This window comes from Heteronotia binoei, chromosome 11 (assembly GCF_032191835.1).
Source record: "Heteronotia binoei isolate CCM8104 ecotype False Entrance Well chromosome 11, APGP_CSIRO_Hbin_v1, whole genome shotgun sequence".
Classification (NCBI taxonomy): Eukaryota; Metazoa; Chordata; class Lepidosauria; order Squamata; family Gekkonidae; genus Heteronotia; species Heteronotia binoei.
The window spans coordinates 12,569,666-12,585,636 of record NC_083233.1 but is presented as its reverse complement, the minus strand read 5'-3'; the positions used below and the strand labels follow the sequence as shown (position 1 = coordinate 12,585,636).

Sequence of the window (15,971 nt, the reverse complement as noted above, 5' to 3'; positions counted from 1 at the left end):
CCAGGCGACAGAAATCAGTTCACCAGGAGAAAATGGCTACTTTGGAAGACATGATGCCTTATTGAAGTTCCTCCCCTCCCCAAACCCCACTCTCCTCAGGCTCCACCCCCCAAGTCTCCAGGTATTTCCCAACCTGGAGCTGGCAACCTTATGCAGCCACCAGCCAAAACGGCCACCACATGATTTCTCCCGCAGCCGCGCACTAGACTGAGGAGGCTAGAACAACATACAGCCTAAACTTTCTTTCGGGATGAAATAAAATAAATTTCCTTCCGGTACAGGAAAGGAAACCGGGACCCCTCACCTCAAGAGCCTACCGGAAGTGACGCATTCAGTGCGCTGTCTAGGCCGCTCCAGCTCTATGGTGAGCCCTCCCCACCTGCTTTTTACCTCAGGAGGAAGAAAAACAAAAAAGTTTCAACGTTCATCCGGGTTCCCTGCCGGCTCTCTGCACTTTTCCCTCAGGACCGTTCCTCTCTCTACCCGCAACCCCTGCGGCGGAGTCAGAACCTGCCCTCGGCCGGAACTGTAGGTCGAGCCTCGGCGCCGCCCCTCGGACCTAGCTGGGAGTCGCACCACAGGAGCGGAAGTGGAGGGAGGAGCTTCCTGTTTCCCCCGCTGTTTTCTTCCTCTTCGGGAAGGCCCTGCCGTTGCTTGTGGCGGGCCCGAGTGACGCCGCCATGGCCGGCACTATGGTGAGTGGGGGGAGGCGAAGGCGGAGGAGAGGGTCTCTCTGGCCCCCTCTAGAAGAGGCCTCGTCGAGCGGGGAGCGAATCGGGCTGGGGCTGGATTCCAGGGCCGGGGCGGCCTGTTTCCCGGGAGACCAAAGCTCCGAGGGCCGCGGTGGAGCTCCCCCTCTCTCGGCCTCCAGTCCGTCATGAGTGACTGCTCGCTTCTTCAGGTATTGGGTCACCAGCGTCCCCTCTAAGCCAGGGATGTCGTACTCATTTGTTATGAGGGCCGGACCTGACATAAATGAGACTTTGTTGGGCCGAGTCATGTCAGACCAGGCCTTGTGTGTACCTAGGTAAGATTAGGTAGCAGAGATGAAGTCCGTATAGTCAAAGCGGTGGTATTCCCAGTAGTAATGTATGGCTGTGAGAGCTGGACCATAAGGAAGGCCGAGCACAGAAGAATAGATGCTTTTGAGCTGTGGTGCTGGAGAAGACTCTTGAGAGTCCCTTGGACTGCAAGAAGATCAAATCAGTCAGTCCTAAGGGAAATCAACCCAGACTGTTCCCTGGAAAGTCAGATGCTGAAGCTGAAGCTCAAATACTTTGGCCACCAAATGAGAAGGGAGCACTCCCTGGAGAAGATCCTGATGCTGTGAAAGATAGAAGGCAAAAGAAGGGGACGGCAAAAGATGAGATGGCTGGACAGCATTACTGATGTAACTAACTCAAATTTGAGCAGACTTCGAGGGATGGTGGAAGACAGGGCCTGGCATGACTTGGTCCATGGAGTCGCAAAGAGTCAGACTAGACTGTGCAACTGAACAACACAAGCAGAGATATAAACTTTTTAAAGGACAGAGACAAACACAATTAAAAAAAACACCCACCCTAAAACATGTTTAAAACATTAGCACTTGTTGGTCTTAAAGATACTTTCCTTGTATTTCTCCCTTGGGATTCAGGGAACTGGGCAAAGGAAGCTCTGGCTCGTTCCCTCCTACCCCAACAGACCAGGACAGGGAGGATCCTCAACCAATGTAGAAAATCAAGGTTTTGCTCTGTAGCTCTTGTGCAATTGAGCAAGCCTTGCAAAGCAAGCTGAGATGCAAGAAAAAAGCAAAAGAGAAGGAAGCAGACAAGAGCCAGTTTCTTGGGGGCCTGATAGGAGCACTCCAGGGGCCTGATTTGGACCCCAGGATGCGTGTTTGACACCCCTGCTCTAAGCTGATAGATCCAAGTGGGCAGCCATGTTGGTCTGAAGCAGTAGAACAAAGTAGGAGTCCAGTTGCATCTTTAAGACCAAGTTTTATTCGGAATGTAAGCTTTCGTACGCATGCATACTTCTTCAGACGAGGGGACAGGGTACAGTGGGCTGAAATACATGTAGTTGGTGGGTTAACTGATACAAAGTATCAAATGGCAAAATAGTGTATTAGATTGGAAGACCATTTGGTCTGGATAGCAATAAAAGGTAATAAAAGCTGCTTGTTAATTGCATTTGCTGAAAGTCTAGATAAAACAAAAAGACATGTATTTACTAGTTCTTGTCCACCTAATTTACTTTTTAACATCATTCTAGACATTATAAACATCATTCTAGTTTGCCATTAGAAAAAAATAATACATAAAATGAAAATGGGTTAAGTATATGTAATGAGATAACCAGCCAATATCCCTTATTTGAGTATGGCAGTACAAAAATTATTCTGATACACTATTATTAAAAACAATAGTCATTAAAAAGCAATTTTTATTACCTTTTATTGCTATCCAGACCAAATGGTCTTCCAGTCTACTACACTATTTTGCCATTTGATCCTTTGTATCAGTTTACACTCTTAACACACCAACTACATGTATTTCAGCCCACTGTACTTTATCCCCTCGTCTGAAGAAGTATGCATGCATACAAAAGCTTACATTCTGTAAAACTTCGTTGGTCTTAAAGGTGAAACCTGACTCCTACTTTGTTCCCTCTAAGCTGAGTTAGCGTGAGCTAGCTCACAGATTTTTAGCTTCCAGCTCACATTTTTGTCTTAGCTCAGGAAGGATGGCCCCACCCCAGAGCACACTAATTTATGCAGTAGCTCACAACTTTAATGCCAGTAGTTCAGAAAGTAAAATTTTTGCTCACAAGACTCTGCAGTTTAGAGGTAACATTGCTGGTAACGAAAGAATTCAGGTATGTGCAATGTGACTCTCGAAAGCTCCTCCCCGGCCACAAACATTTTTCATCTTTGAGGTGCTTCTGGAGCCTTGCTCTTTTCTCCTGTTCACACAGACTAACAGGGCTACTCATCTTGAGCTCTCTCTCCTGGGCTGTCCGCCCTCATATTGTTATTATGGTGGTGAAAGGGAGGAGGAAAGAATCCCCCCTACTGGGGGAGGGGGTGATCTTGGGCTGTCCAATCAGTCTCTGCCTAACCTGCCTCAAAGGGTCGTGGAGAGGGTGATATGAGAACTCCTTGGAGGAGCAGCTGGCTAGAAATGAAATAAGTATTAAAATAAGCATTAAAATAAGTATTTTAAAAAGATTTTTTTTAATTTATTCCTTTAAGAGATTTGGATAGTATGTATAGTTCCTCCTTCCCCAATGCATTTTATTCTTATAACATACCTTAGAATTTGTTAGCGGGACAAATAAAGGAACAGAGCTTAGACATCTATAATGCTCTCCTGGGGTTGGCTTTCATAACAAAGCTCTTTTGTTAGTAAATGCAATGAGAAATGTTTAAGGATCTTGCTATCTAGGAGGAGAGGGATTCTGAAGGTTGCCTGCCTTCAGAGGAGGAGGAAATCTGGCTGGCCTTTGCCAGAGAATGGTTCCAGGCAATGCTTCCTCTAAGCTGTGGAGTCTCGTGAGCAAAAATGCTGCTTTGTGAACTACTGGCATTAAAGTTGTAGGCAAGCAATTTGGCCGCTGCATAAATTAGCTTGCTCTGGGGTCATCCATCCAGAGCTAAAACAAAAACATATGAGCCGGAGGCTAAAAGACTGTGAGCTAGCTCACTAACTCAGCTTAGAGAGAAAACTGGTCCCAAGTTGGGCTTCAACCCCTGGGTGCTTTGGGGACAAGGTAAAGGGCAGAGACAGTGTGCTGTAGTGTTAAGAGTGTCTGACTAGTATCTGGGAGACCCAGGTTTGAATCCCCAGTCGTAACTCTCTGGATGACCTTGGGCCAGTCAGACTCTCTTAACATAACCTACCTTACAGGGTCAATGTAAGGTTAAATGGAAAACAGGACACATAAGCCACATTGGGGAGAAAGGCTGGTTATAAATGAGTTAAATAAATGGACATTAATGTTGTGTGCAGATGACATTCTGGGAAACTATGGTTTCACCTGCATGTGACATTGATATGTTGTGCAACGTCATTTCTGCTCCCTGCTGTTCTGTTTGCCCATGAGCCTGCTTCGGCAGGGAGGGCGGGATATAAATCCAATAAATCAAATCAAAGGTGGGTGGGTGGGAGGGTCTAGAGGCAGGAGAGTGCCCGCCTGAAGCAGGCAAATGACATTCCTAGAGGATGCATGATGTAACAGTGTGCTTGCCGGAGCCCACCTTGAGTCTCACTGAAACAGACAGACTGAAAGTAAAGTAAATAAAGGAATAAATATTGAACTAAGACTGAGAATACCTGGGATTAAATTCTTACTCTGCTGTGTAGTTTATCAAGCTATATACGTTAAAAGCGTGTGATTGGTGAAAGCGGCCAGTAGGAAGATAACAAGGGAGAACTCAAACAAACGGTCCTCAGATGGCCTTTTCAAGAGCAGGGAGGATAGCCTAGCTTGTAATGTTTAAAACCAGCCTTTCCTTTGATCATATTCTGGGCAAAAATTCTGCACAAAAATCACAAGCAAAAATTTTAAGCGAAATAGAAGAATCATGCTGTGAAAGGATTCCCCCCTGTCCCACCCCTGTTCCTCAAAGGTCATAAATTTATTTGGTGGAATAAGGCTGATAAGGAGGGTTGTGGAATGATGATTTATCACTTGTTTTAATTTATGGGTTTTTTTAAAAGTTAGTTTTTCTTTGCTTCAATAATCATGTTGTAAATATCTATTTATCTAGTATTGCTCATACAGCTGTTGCCTTAAGTAAAAATTAAAATAAAAGGGCCTTGCTTATTATTATTTCTCTGATATTTAATTATAGGTTCTATAAATTTTGCCACCCAAAGGGTGGCAAGATCATTAACTCACGTTGTAGTATTAATACAATTTAACATGTTAAAATTGCTTTTAAAAGTAAAATGGATTTTTTTAAAAAAGGCAAGGAAATGCCATTTTAAATACTGATAAAAAATGAGAAATCAAGTTTTTGGGTTTGCATATTTTGATTGTGAAGGTGTGTGGTTTAACAAAGTCTCTCTCGTGTTGCTTTCAATGTACCAGCAGCTTTATTTGATTTGTTATCGGCATGGCAATAATCCAGTGTCGCTTAGATGTGTGTTTTGCTTCTTTAGGACTTCAAAACGTATGTTGATCAAGCTTGCAGAGCTGCTGAAGAGTTTGCAAATATTTATTATGAAACGATGGATAAAAGGCGGCGGGTGCGTATGTTCCCAGTAACTCTTGTGCATAGCAAACTTATGAGCAGCAGCATTCACTGCTCAGAGTACCTGTCTGAGCTTGTTAGCTGGCTTCTTTTTCTTTCAGGGCCGTGCTGGTATAGTTTAGGGTCATTTTGTGTGGTAACGAACACACAAAAGTAAGTTATTTTTCCTAATCCTGAACAGTGCAGTCCTATGAAACAAAGTTTGAGTCCAGTGGCACCCTTAAGACCAACAAAGTTTTGTTCAAGGTGTAAGCTTTTGTGTGCAGGCACACTTCTTCAGATACAATGAAATGGAAATTACCAGTCCATGTAGAGGTGAGCAGTAAATTAGCATACAGCATAATGAAGATGTTTAACGGATTAAAGAACCAAATAGGAATAGCAAGCTTAGTTTATGTGGTTACCATTTGTTTCAGTTTGGGGCACCACAATTTAAGAAGGATATAGACAAGCTGGAACGGGTCCAGAGGAGGGCGACGAAGATGGTGAGGGGTCTGGAGACCAAGTCCTATGAGGAAAGGTTGGGGATGTTTAGCCTGGAGGTGGCTGAGAGGTGATAGGATCACCATCTTCAAATACTTGAAGGGCTGTCATATAGAGGATGGTGTGGAATTGTTTTCTGTGGCCCCGGAAGGTAGGACCAGAACTAATGGTTGAAATTAAATCAGAAGAGTTTCCGGCTCAACATTAGGAAGAACTTCCTGACCGTTAGAGCGATTCCTCAGTGGAACAGGCTTCCTTGGGAGGAGGTGGACTCTCCTTCCTTGGAAGTTTTTAAACAGAGGCTAGATGGCCATCTGACAGCAGTGAAGATTCTGGGAATTTAGGGGGAGGTATTTATGAATTTCCTGCATTGTGTAGGGGGTTGGAGTAGGTGATCCTGGAGGTCCCTTCCAATTCTATGATTCTAGGTCATCAGCCATTTTAGTCATACTACCCTGTGTCACATTGTGCTTGCATACACTTTGCTTTGTAGAAGTGGCATATAATAATTGCATTTATATACATAATAAAACCCCAAATGTTGAATTAATCCATGCATTTAAATGGAGCAGACGACAGCACTACATTGTTTCAGCAGTACTTTGCTGAAGGGTACTCTTAGAAATGCTTTTGCTAAAAAGTGCGTATTTGAAGTAACCAAGTCCGCAAATAGTGGCTGTGTTGGGTGGGGAGGTTTACCAAAGGCATGGTTGCTTATTAGTGATTATTATTTAGAGTATTTGATCTCCTTATTTTCAACCTAAGAGGTCCTCAAGGCAGTTTAAAATAATATGAAATCAACAATAAAACCATAAAGTCTTATTGTTTGCCACTTATGCCCATCAGTCATACATCAACATGCAAGAGAAGCCAGGTTGGATCAGGCCAACATTTTATGTTGCACAGTGGCCAAAACGCAGGTGCCATTAGGAGGTCCACCAGCAGGGCCATAACTCCAGAAGCCCTCCCACTGTGGCCCTCCAAGCACCAAGAACACAGCATCACTGTCCCAGACAGAGTGTTCCATCTCTACATTGTGGCTAACAGCCACAGGAGGAATCAGAATCATAGAGTTGGAAGGGACCTCCAGGGTCATCTAGTCCAACCCCCCGCACAATGCAGGAAACTCACAAACACCTCCCCCTAAATTCACAGGATCTTTATTGCTGTCAGATGGCCATCTAGCCTCTGTTAAAAAACCTCCAAGGAAGGAGAGCCCACCACCTCCCGAGGAAGCCTGTTCCACTGAGCAACCGCTCTAACGGTCAGGAAGTTCTTCCTAATGTTGAGCCAGAAACTCTTTTGATTTAATTTCAACCCATTGGTTCTGGTCCTACCTTCCGGGGCCACAGAAAACAATTCCACACCCTCTATACGACAACCCTTCAAGTACTTGAAGATGTATTTCCACAGTTGTGCAGCTGCCAGGGAAAAGGCCCTCTCTCGCGTACCCATCTTTGACTGATGGATTTGTCTTGTGTTTCTTGCTCTGCCTCTTGTCTCTCAGGTGTTGACCAGGCTCTACCTGGACAAAGCAACATTAGTCTGGAATGGGAATGCCGTCTCTGGGCAAGAAGCTTTGGCTGAATTTTTTGAAACGCTGCCTTCCAGTGAGTTCCAGGTGACCTTGTTTGACTGCCAGCCTGTTCATGGTAAGAAGAAGAAGAATTGCAGATTTATACCCCACCCTTCTCCCTGAATCAGAGACTCAGAGCAGTTTACACTCTCCTATGTCTTCTCCCCCCACAACAGACACCCTGTGAAGTGGGTGGGGCTGAGAGGGCTCTCACAACAGCTGCCCTTTCAAGGACAACCTCTGCCAGAGCTATGGCTAACCCAAGGCCATTCCAGCACGTGCAAGTGGAAGAGTGGGGAATCAAACCGGGTTCTCCCAGATAAGAGTCCGCACACTTAACCACAACACCAAGCTGGCTCTCACCCGGATAAGAGAGAAGCTGGCTCGATTCCAAATAAAGCAAGTAGGGTTGTGGGTTTTAAACCTTCTCTGGTGGTGTGAAGTGCAAGCATCCCAGCTTCAATGGGAAATGCAACTTTAAAAAAACGGATACCGGCACCGGTGTGGTTGTCAAGAATGTTGGACTGGTATTTGTCTGGGAGACCCAGGTTCAAACCCCCACTTGTGCCATGGGAACTTGCTGGGCTGGTCACACTCTCTCACCTAACCTGCCTCACAGAGTTGCAGGGAGGATAAAATGGAGGAGTGGAGAAGACTGTTAAGCCACTTTGGGCCTCTACGGGGCAGAAGGATGCGGTATAAACAAAGTAAATCAGTATGACAAGGAGTGGTTTGGAATTGCTCCACTGGCTCACAGGAGAGCGGTTCCAGAGGCGCAGATGTCGATCCCGCTTTTTTTTTTTTTTTTTTACAAAATTTTTCCTTTATTATGCACCAAAGTGAAAACCACAAAAACATAAACAACAAAAGACGAAATAGAACACAAAAACATACAATACATAATCCTCACACCCAACACATCATCCAAGTGTAATCCAACCTCCCTCCACCATACAAACATACTCCCAATCATCCCGGGAGTGATCAGAGATTTTCCCTTTATGTTTCTATTGTTCCAATGTTAGTCCTTTACTTTTTACCCAACAATATATTGGATCCCAAGTCTCTTTACACTTTTGTAGATTGCCATCATGTAGCCTTATGGTCATTACGTCTAATTCCGCCGCTTCAATAAGTTTAACAATAAATTCTTCCCTGGTAGGTATTTTGGGTATTTTCCAATATTTGGCGTATAGTATTCTCGCAACAGTGACAATGTACATTAACACTTTTATTATTTTGGGTGGTAGATTCTCTCTACAAACATTTAGAAGATATAATTCTGGTGAATGATGTAAATTAATTTTTAGAATTTTTTGGGTCCAGGTATTAATCAAGGCCCAGTACTTTTTGGCATGCTCACATTGCCACCAAATGTGGAACAATGATCCTTTGGTCTTTTTACACTTCCAACATTTGTTGGAGTAGCTAGGGTAGATTTTAGCTAGGCGATCTGGTGTCAGGTACCAACGATACATCATTTTGTACAGGTTTTCCGTTAAAATAGCAGACTTAGTTAATTTTAGATTTCGCTTCCATATTTTCTCCCAGTCTTCTAAGTCAATATTAAAACCGAAATCTCTTAGCCATTTTATCCAGGATTCTTTTACTACTTCCCCTTGCATTTTATCTTGAAGTAACCACTCATAAATTTTTGAGATTAATTTCTGGTCTGTATGGATAATTTGGTCAAGGTCATTTAATTTCTTGGGAAAACCTCTTTCTTTATCTATTTGATATCGTGATTGGATTTGACATTTTAGCCACCAGTCTGATTGGACCATTCCTTCTAATTGTAGATTATTTTGTCTGTCTAACAAATTTTGGTAGCAAATTAAATTATTCCAGTCATAAAGATTGGGATGGGTATAGGCCTCTACCAGTGACAGCCATAGTGGAGTATAGGAGTAAAAATTTTTTATTTCCATCCAAACTCTATAAAGAGATTTTCTTATCACATGTCTCCAAAACAAACTATTCTGTGGAGGATTTTGGTACCAAAGGTATCCATGCCATCCTTTCCCCAAACCTGCACCCTCAATAGCCAGTATTCTTTTATTTTTCAATGTAAACCATTCTATTAACCATACAATACGGCTAGCCTTATGATACAAATTCCATTCTTTTTTTTTTATCCTGCCGCTCCCCCAAGGCTGTCTAGAAGAGCAAGCCAAAAAAGGCACACTAAAGTCATCACCATCGCTAAATGGCTATATTGCAAAATATACAATAAATTATGTTGTTGGTATACAACAAAGATTTTTAAATTTATAAATTAGTAGTGCTCACAGGCACCCTGAAATAGTTTACAAATATGTGAACATATCAGGCAATTTGAGTACCAAACAAAGTAACACTGTAGTTCCAATACAAATCAGATAGCACATACAAAGTCAAAAAAAGGAATACAGTGACAGCCCATATCAGTCATAAACACGGGTAAAGGTAAAGGCAGTCCCCTGTGCAAGCACCAGTCGTTTCCTTGCGCAACGTTTTCGCGGCAGACTTTTTACGGGGTGGTTTGCCATTGCCTTCCCCAGTCATCTCCACTTTCCTCCCAGCAAGCTGGGTCCTCATTTTACCGACCTCGGAAGGATGGAAGGCTGAGTCAACCTCGAGTCGGCTGCCTGAACCCAGCTTCAGGATCGAACTCAGGTCGTGAGCAGAGCTTAGGACTGCAGTACTGCAGCTCTAACGCTCTGCGTCACGGGGCTCTTTAAACACAGTTAAAGCAGTGGCAAAACACCCATTCCAGATATCGTGGTGTTTCAGCTTCTCATTTGATAGGCTGCTTCAGTGGAACCCGATCTCAGCATCTCAATATTCTGGGCATAAAGTTCACAGCTTAATAATGGAATCCTTGGTTCTCCTCCCAGGCGGCCATAGCATGGTTGTCTCTTCCATTTTATCCTCCCAGTAGCCCTGTGAGGTAGGTCAGGCTCGCTGGTTGAAGTTCATCCAAGGTGAGTTTCACAGCAGGTGAACATATATGAAGCTGCCTTATACTGAATCAGACCCTCGGTCCATCAAAGTCAGTATTGTCTACTCAGACTGGCAGCGGCTCTCCAGGGTCTCAAGCTGAGGTTTTTCACGCCTATTTGCCTGGACCCTTTTTAGTTGGAGATGCCGGGGATTGAACCTGGAACCTTCTGCTTACCAAGCAGATGCTCTGCCACTGAGCCACCGTCCCTCCCCTGCTCTCCAGGGTCTCAAGCTGAGGTTTTTCATGCCTACTTGCCTGGACCCTTTTTAGTTGGAGATGCCAGGGATTGAACCTGGGACCTTCTGCTTACCAAGCAGATGCTCTGCCACTGAGCTACCGTCCCTGCCCATGGGGGATGTGAGCCCAGCACTCCTTAGTCTGCTGCTCCACTCACCACCCACATCTGCATTGAAGCAAGACTGTTGGTGTTCTGTTCTTGTTATAACTTACGGTGGGGAGGAATGGCACATCTTTAACACTGTCTCCCCCCCTCTCCCCTTCTCTTTGAAGAGCAAGCAACTCTGAACCATGCCACCATCCTTGTCGTGACGTGCGGGACCGTGAAGTTTGACGGCAGCAAGCTGCGCTTCTTCAACCAGAACTTCTTGCTAACTGCGCAGACCACAAACAGCAATACAGTGTGGAAGATTGCGAGCGACTGCTTCCGCTTTCAGGACTGGCAGAGTTAGGGGGTGTACGAAGCGGGCACTTTGGACAGCGGACTCCGTTTTTGGAATGGTCAAAGACTGGCTATGGGACGTTTTTCCTCCCCCTTCTGCCCCCTTTGCTCTTTTGGAAGTTGTCAGGAATTTTGTGACAGAATAAAACAATGTTACTTTAAACTGTGTTTAAAATGGAAGAACTTCTGTGCCTTCAAGATACTGTTAAGCTGTGCTGTAGGAAAAGCTTTCCTTCCAGCGGTTTGTATTGCTGGTCGGGTTCCACGGCATTGGAGTCATTCCAGAAAATTCTCTTTAGGTGCTGCAGAAAAGTCTCTCGCCATAGTGTATTTTGCACAAATTGGACACCACCTAGAATCCTAGAGTTGGAAGGGACCTCCAGGGTCATTTAGGCCAACCCCCTGCACAATGCAGGAAACTCACAAATACCTCCCCCTAAATTCACAGGGAAGAGCCCCGTGGCACAGAGTGGTAAAGCTGCAGTACTGCAGTCTGAGCTCCCTGCTCACTACCTGAGTTTGATCCCGGCGGAAGCTGGGTTCAGGTAGCCGGCTCAAGGTTGACTCAGCCTTCCATCCTTCCGAGGTCGGTAAAATGAGTACCCGGCTTGCTGGGGGGGAAGTGTAGATGACTGAAGAAGGCAATGGCAAACCACCCCGTAAAAAAGTCTATCATGAAAATGTGATGCAACGTCACCCCAGAGTCGGAAACGACTGGTGCTTGCACAGGGGATACCTTTACCTTTTTAAATTCACAGGATCTTCACTGCTGTCAGATGGCCATCTAGCCTCTGTTTAAAAACCTCCAAGGAAGGAGAGCCCACACCACCTCCCGAGGAAGCCTGTTCTACAAGCCTCTTCTACAAGTTTTGTTTTTGTTTTGCCATACCATACCATACCAAACCTTTAATGGCATAATAGATTCAGATAAAAATACACAGAATATAAAAATTTAAACATTGGAGATAAAATCAAAATAAAACCGAGCTTACAGATACATTCAAACATGGTCAGAATTAAATTTAAGGATGTCAGCCAGAAATTTTGCCACAGCCTCACTAACCACCCCCTCAGTATCACTCAATAAATAATAACAGGGTGGCAGAATAGACAAATCTGGAGAAAAAGAAAGCTTGCCAAATAAATCTTTACGGAGGTTATGGTAAAAAGAACAATCAAGCAATATATGCTGGATTGAGTCAGGGGTATTCGCTCCACAGGAGCAAAGTCTGTCGGCTAAAGGGACTCGCTGATATCTCCCTTGTAAAACTTTGGAGGGAAACGCGTTTAGTCTGGCCAACATAAATGCCCTGCGATGACTTGGAGTGGTTAGGTCTGATAGATAATTGGGCATTTTGCCACAAAAAGCATAAAGACCTAAGGAAGCTGGAGAGCAAGTATAAGGGAGAGTTGGCCGTAATTTCGTTTCCTCCAATTCCCACAGTCTCAGTTTAATACATCTGAAGATATATGACTCTTCAGAGGTAGAAAAATCATCTACCTCTAACCCCAATTGATTGAGTTTAGACAGAAGCACTGCTGTCCAGGACGAAATATATGGGTCTCTTTTCATACAATCAAGAAGGCTGTTGGGATCTGTTCTAAAATGAATTTTGAGCCAGAATTTAAACACTGCAATCCAGGCTTTTGTCTCCACCAAAGACTGACCCACTTCAGAGCAGAGAGCAAAGTAGGACACACATTTTGGCAAACCAAGAATTTGTCTAAAGAATGAGGCTTGAATGCCCTCCACTTTCCTGGTAAAAGCTGAGATCCATATAGGGATACCATAGAGGATTTGGGCAAGCGTTTTGGCTTTGAATACTTTAATAGCTGCTGGAACTAATTGGTTGCCCCTTGCAAAGAAAAACTGTTTAATTTGAGCAGCTGAACACTTAGCCAAGTTGATGGTGTTGTTACGATGTGAAACCCAGCTTAACTTGTGGTTAAAAGTGATCCCCAAGTATTTAAAATTTTTTGTTTGCTCGATTGTTGAATTGCCAATAAACCATCTCTGTGGGCCCCAGCAATTTGAAAAGACAACTACTTTAGATTTGGTATAATTGATAGTAAGTGAATTACAATTACAGTAGTCATAAAAGGCGTTCAAATACCTTTGCAGGCCCACTCTTGTACAAGAGAGGATGGTAGTGTCATCGGCATAAAGTAATAAGGGGACCGCTCGGCCTGCAAGTCCCACTTCCTTGCTAAGCACCGTCACTCTCAACTTGTATGTGTTTGTGAGAAATTAAAAAATGTCTAGAGCTGTGACAGAAAAGGCGTGCGCATATTTACTTGCCAGGGTCTTCAGTTTGCCTCAGAAGCTGAACATCTTCCTCAAAAGTCAATTTCTAGGGGCAGGACGGTTGGAGAACGAGTGTGTATTTCTATCCACAGGGAGAGGACATGAAATGGGCCGGCACGATTCTCCCCGAGTTCCTTGTGCGTCACAGGATGTACAAGCGCACACTCATGGGCTATTGTGTAATTCCACGTTGAGGAAGCTGCTCTTTCTGGCTGGAACCTGACATGACTTGGCTGAATTTATTCCAGATGGGAACGTTCTTGGACAGCTTTTCTCGTCTTCTTTGTTAGAAGAGAATGAAACAGACCTTGGGGAAGCTGTCCTTTGAAGCTACGTGGAAACTTCAAGGGATTGGCTCAACTTCATGTAATCAGTTCCTTTTATTAGATTGAAGGGGCTGAAAACGAGAGACGACAGTGGTGCAGAAGCCATAGGAAAGCCATTGAGCTACCTAGTTCCTGCTGTTAACTCAGCGGCTACAGAACTTCACACCTCCCTGTTTTCTCAGGAAAGAAACTTTAAACATGGGAAGAATCGGACACTTTCCCCCTTGCCCTCCTCCTCCCCCCCCTCCCCCATTGGGCTTTCCTGGGCTACGCAGGTCAGGGCTTCAGCTAATGTTAATGGGACAGGGTGATAAATCGCACCCCATGAGCCTGGCCACAGCCCCCATGGAACTCTGCTGGCTTAAGAATTCTTCTGCCTTTCTACTCTTCACTGTGTCTTCCACCGAGGCTTTGAAAGCTGGCTGGAGGAACTAGTCTTCATCCCATTGTTTTTAATGGGTGGGATGTTTAGTCCCCTCCAGTGGCAGGAAACATTGGAGGACGAAAACAGGTTTGAAACAGGCAATGGTCAGTGGCCAAAGGCTCTGTGCTGCAGTCTGCTTAGCTCAGGGGTGTCAAACATGCGACCCTGGGGCCAAATCAGGCCCGAGCAACTGGCTGTGGTCTGCTTGCTTATTCCTCTCACTTGCTTCCATCTGCATCACAGCTTGCTTTGCCAGGTTTACAACTTACAGACGCACACCTGAACAGCCAGGGGTCGTTTTGCAGAAAAATAGGTGGTGAAGCTCATCTCGGGATTGTTATGCAGCTGCACATACTATTCAATGGACTAGGAGACGGAACTCTCAGGATAAGGAGGTGAAACGCTCAGAAAGGTTCAGGAGCTGCACTCCTGTGAGCTCCCACTGAATCTGAGGCCTGGGCTACACCTCCCCATTTTCTCAGGAAAGAAACTTTAAACATGGGAAGAATCAGACACTTTCCCCCTTATTGTAGGGCGGGATATAAATCCAATATCTTCATCTACCTCACAGGTGTCTGTTGTGGGGGTGGGAAGGTAAAGGAGATTGTGAGCCGCTCTGAGACTCTTCGGAGTGGAGGGTGGGATATAAATCCAATATCTTCATCTACCTCATAGGGTGTCTGTTGTGGGGGGGGGGGGGAAGGTAAAGAAGATTGTGAGCCGCTCTGAGACTCTTCGGAGTGGAGGGTGGGATATAAATCCAATATCTTCATCTACCTCACAGGGTGTCTGTTGTTAGGGGGGAAGTTAAAGGAGATTGTGAGCTGCTCTGAGACTCTTCGGAGTGGAGGGTGGAATATAAATCCAATATCTTCATCTACCTCACAGGGTGTCTGTTGTGGGGGGGGGGAAGGTAAAGGAGATTGTGAGCTGCTCTGAGACTCTTTGGAATGGAGGGTGAGAAATAAATCCAATGTCTTCTTCTTTGCATATTAGGCCCTACACGCCCTGATGTAGCTAATCCTCCTGGAGCTCACAGTAGGCCTTGCACTAAGAGCCCTGTCAGCTCCAGGAGGACTGACTACAGTGGGGGAGGGGCCTAATATGCAAAGGAGTTCCTGCTACTAAAAACAGAAAGCCCTGGGCATGACTTTCCTGCACCAGAGACTCCCTCAGCACATGAACTGCTGGAGCCTGAGAGCCTTGCTGGCTGCTGTCCTCAAGTTCAAGAAGGAAAAGAGTTGCAAGAGGGGGACGGCACCCCCCCCCCTGAAAAGGGAGTGGAGGAGAAAAGGGGAACAGATGCAGAGACCTGCAAGAGGGGAGAGGTAAAAATTACAAATTCCACGGATGAACAACTTTAGTTAATATCTAGTTTTGAAAAGTTTAGCTGCAGCAGATATTATTTAGAGGTGTTTTGCTAACCTTCCCTCCCAAAGGTAGTAGAAGATCATCATTTGGTCTGTCCATCAATTGCTTTGCCCTGGGTTTTTAGTGAAGCATGGCAAATGAAGTCACGGGGAGGTTTGCATTTCAAATATCTAGCACAGGGGTGGCTGTACGAGCCACATGGAATAGATGTCAGATGTTTGAGAGCCACAAGACAGGAAGGAAGGAAGGAAGGCAGGCAGGAAGGAAGGCAGGAAGGAAGGCAACTTTAACTTAAAATGTGTTCTCCAAGCTGCCAGCTGGCTTTGCTGGCAGAAGTGATTTAAAGAAACAAATGCCTTCTCCAGGCTGGCCAATGGGGTGGGGAGGACTTCGAGTGCCACACAATATGTGTGAAAGAGCCACATGTGGCTCCTGAGCCACAGTTTGGCCACCCCTGTTCTAGGCTCTGCTGTGTCTGATAGGCGGATTTTAATAATCTATATGATGATTTTATGGTTTTTATTATAATTTCTTTATAAGCTGCCTTGTAAGCCAAAATGCCCTCAAAATGAGGTTGGGGAATTAGTT

The 15,971-nt window shown here is 44.9% G+C and overlaps 1 protein-coding gene across 1 annotated transcript; it reads left to right on the top strand.

Moving 5' to 3' along the window:
• The first annotated feature begins 353 nt into the window (after nucleotides 1-353).
• On the top strand, nucleotides 354-11,120 carry NXT2 (nuclear transport factor 2 like export factor 2). Its single transcript, XM_060249610.1, has 4 exons — nucleotides 354-695; nucleotides 5,145-5,231; nucleotides 7,227-7,371; nucleotides 10,789-11,120. The coding sequence occupies exons 1-4, from the start codon at nucleotides 681-683 to the stop codon at nucleotides 10,965-10,967; spliced, it is 426 nt and encodes a 141-aa protein (XP_060105593.1). The 5' UTR covers nucleotides 354-680; the 3' UTR covers nucleotides 10,968-11,120.
• The last annotated feature ends 4,851 nt before the right edge of the window (nucleotides 11,121-15,971 follow it).

What these genes read in the sequence shown, in the direction of transcription:
- NXT2 (XM_060249610.1), top strand. An exon ending in CGATGGATAAAAGGCGGCGG is followed by an intron (nt 5,232 to 7,226) that starts GTGCGTATGTTC and finishes CTTGTCTCTCAG; the next exon opens with GTGTTGACCAGGCTCTACCT. An exon ending in TGACTGCCAGCCTGTTCATG is followed by an intron (nt 7,372 to 10,788) that starts GTAAGAAGAAGA and finishes TTCTCTTTGAAG; the next exon opens with AGCAAGCAACTCTGAACCAT.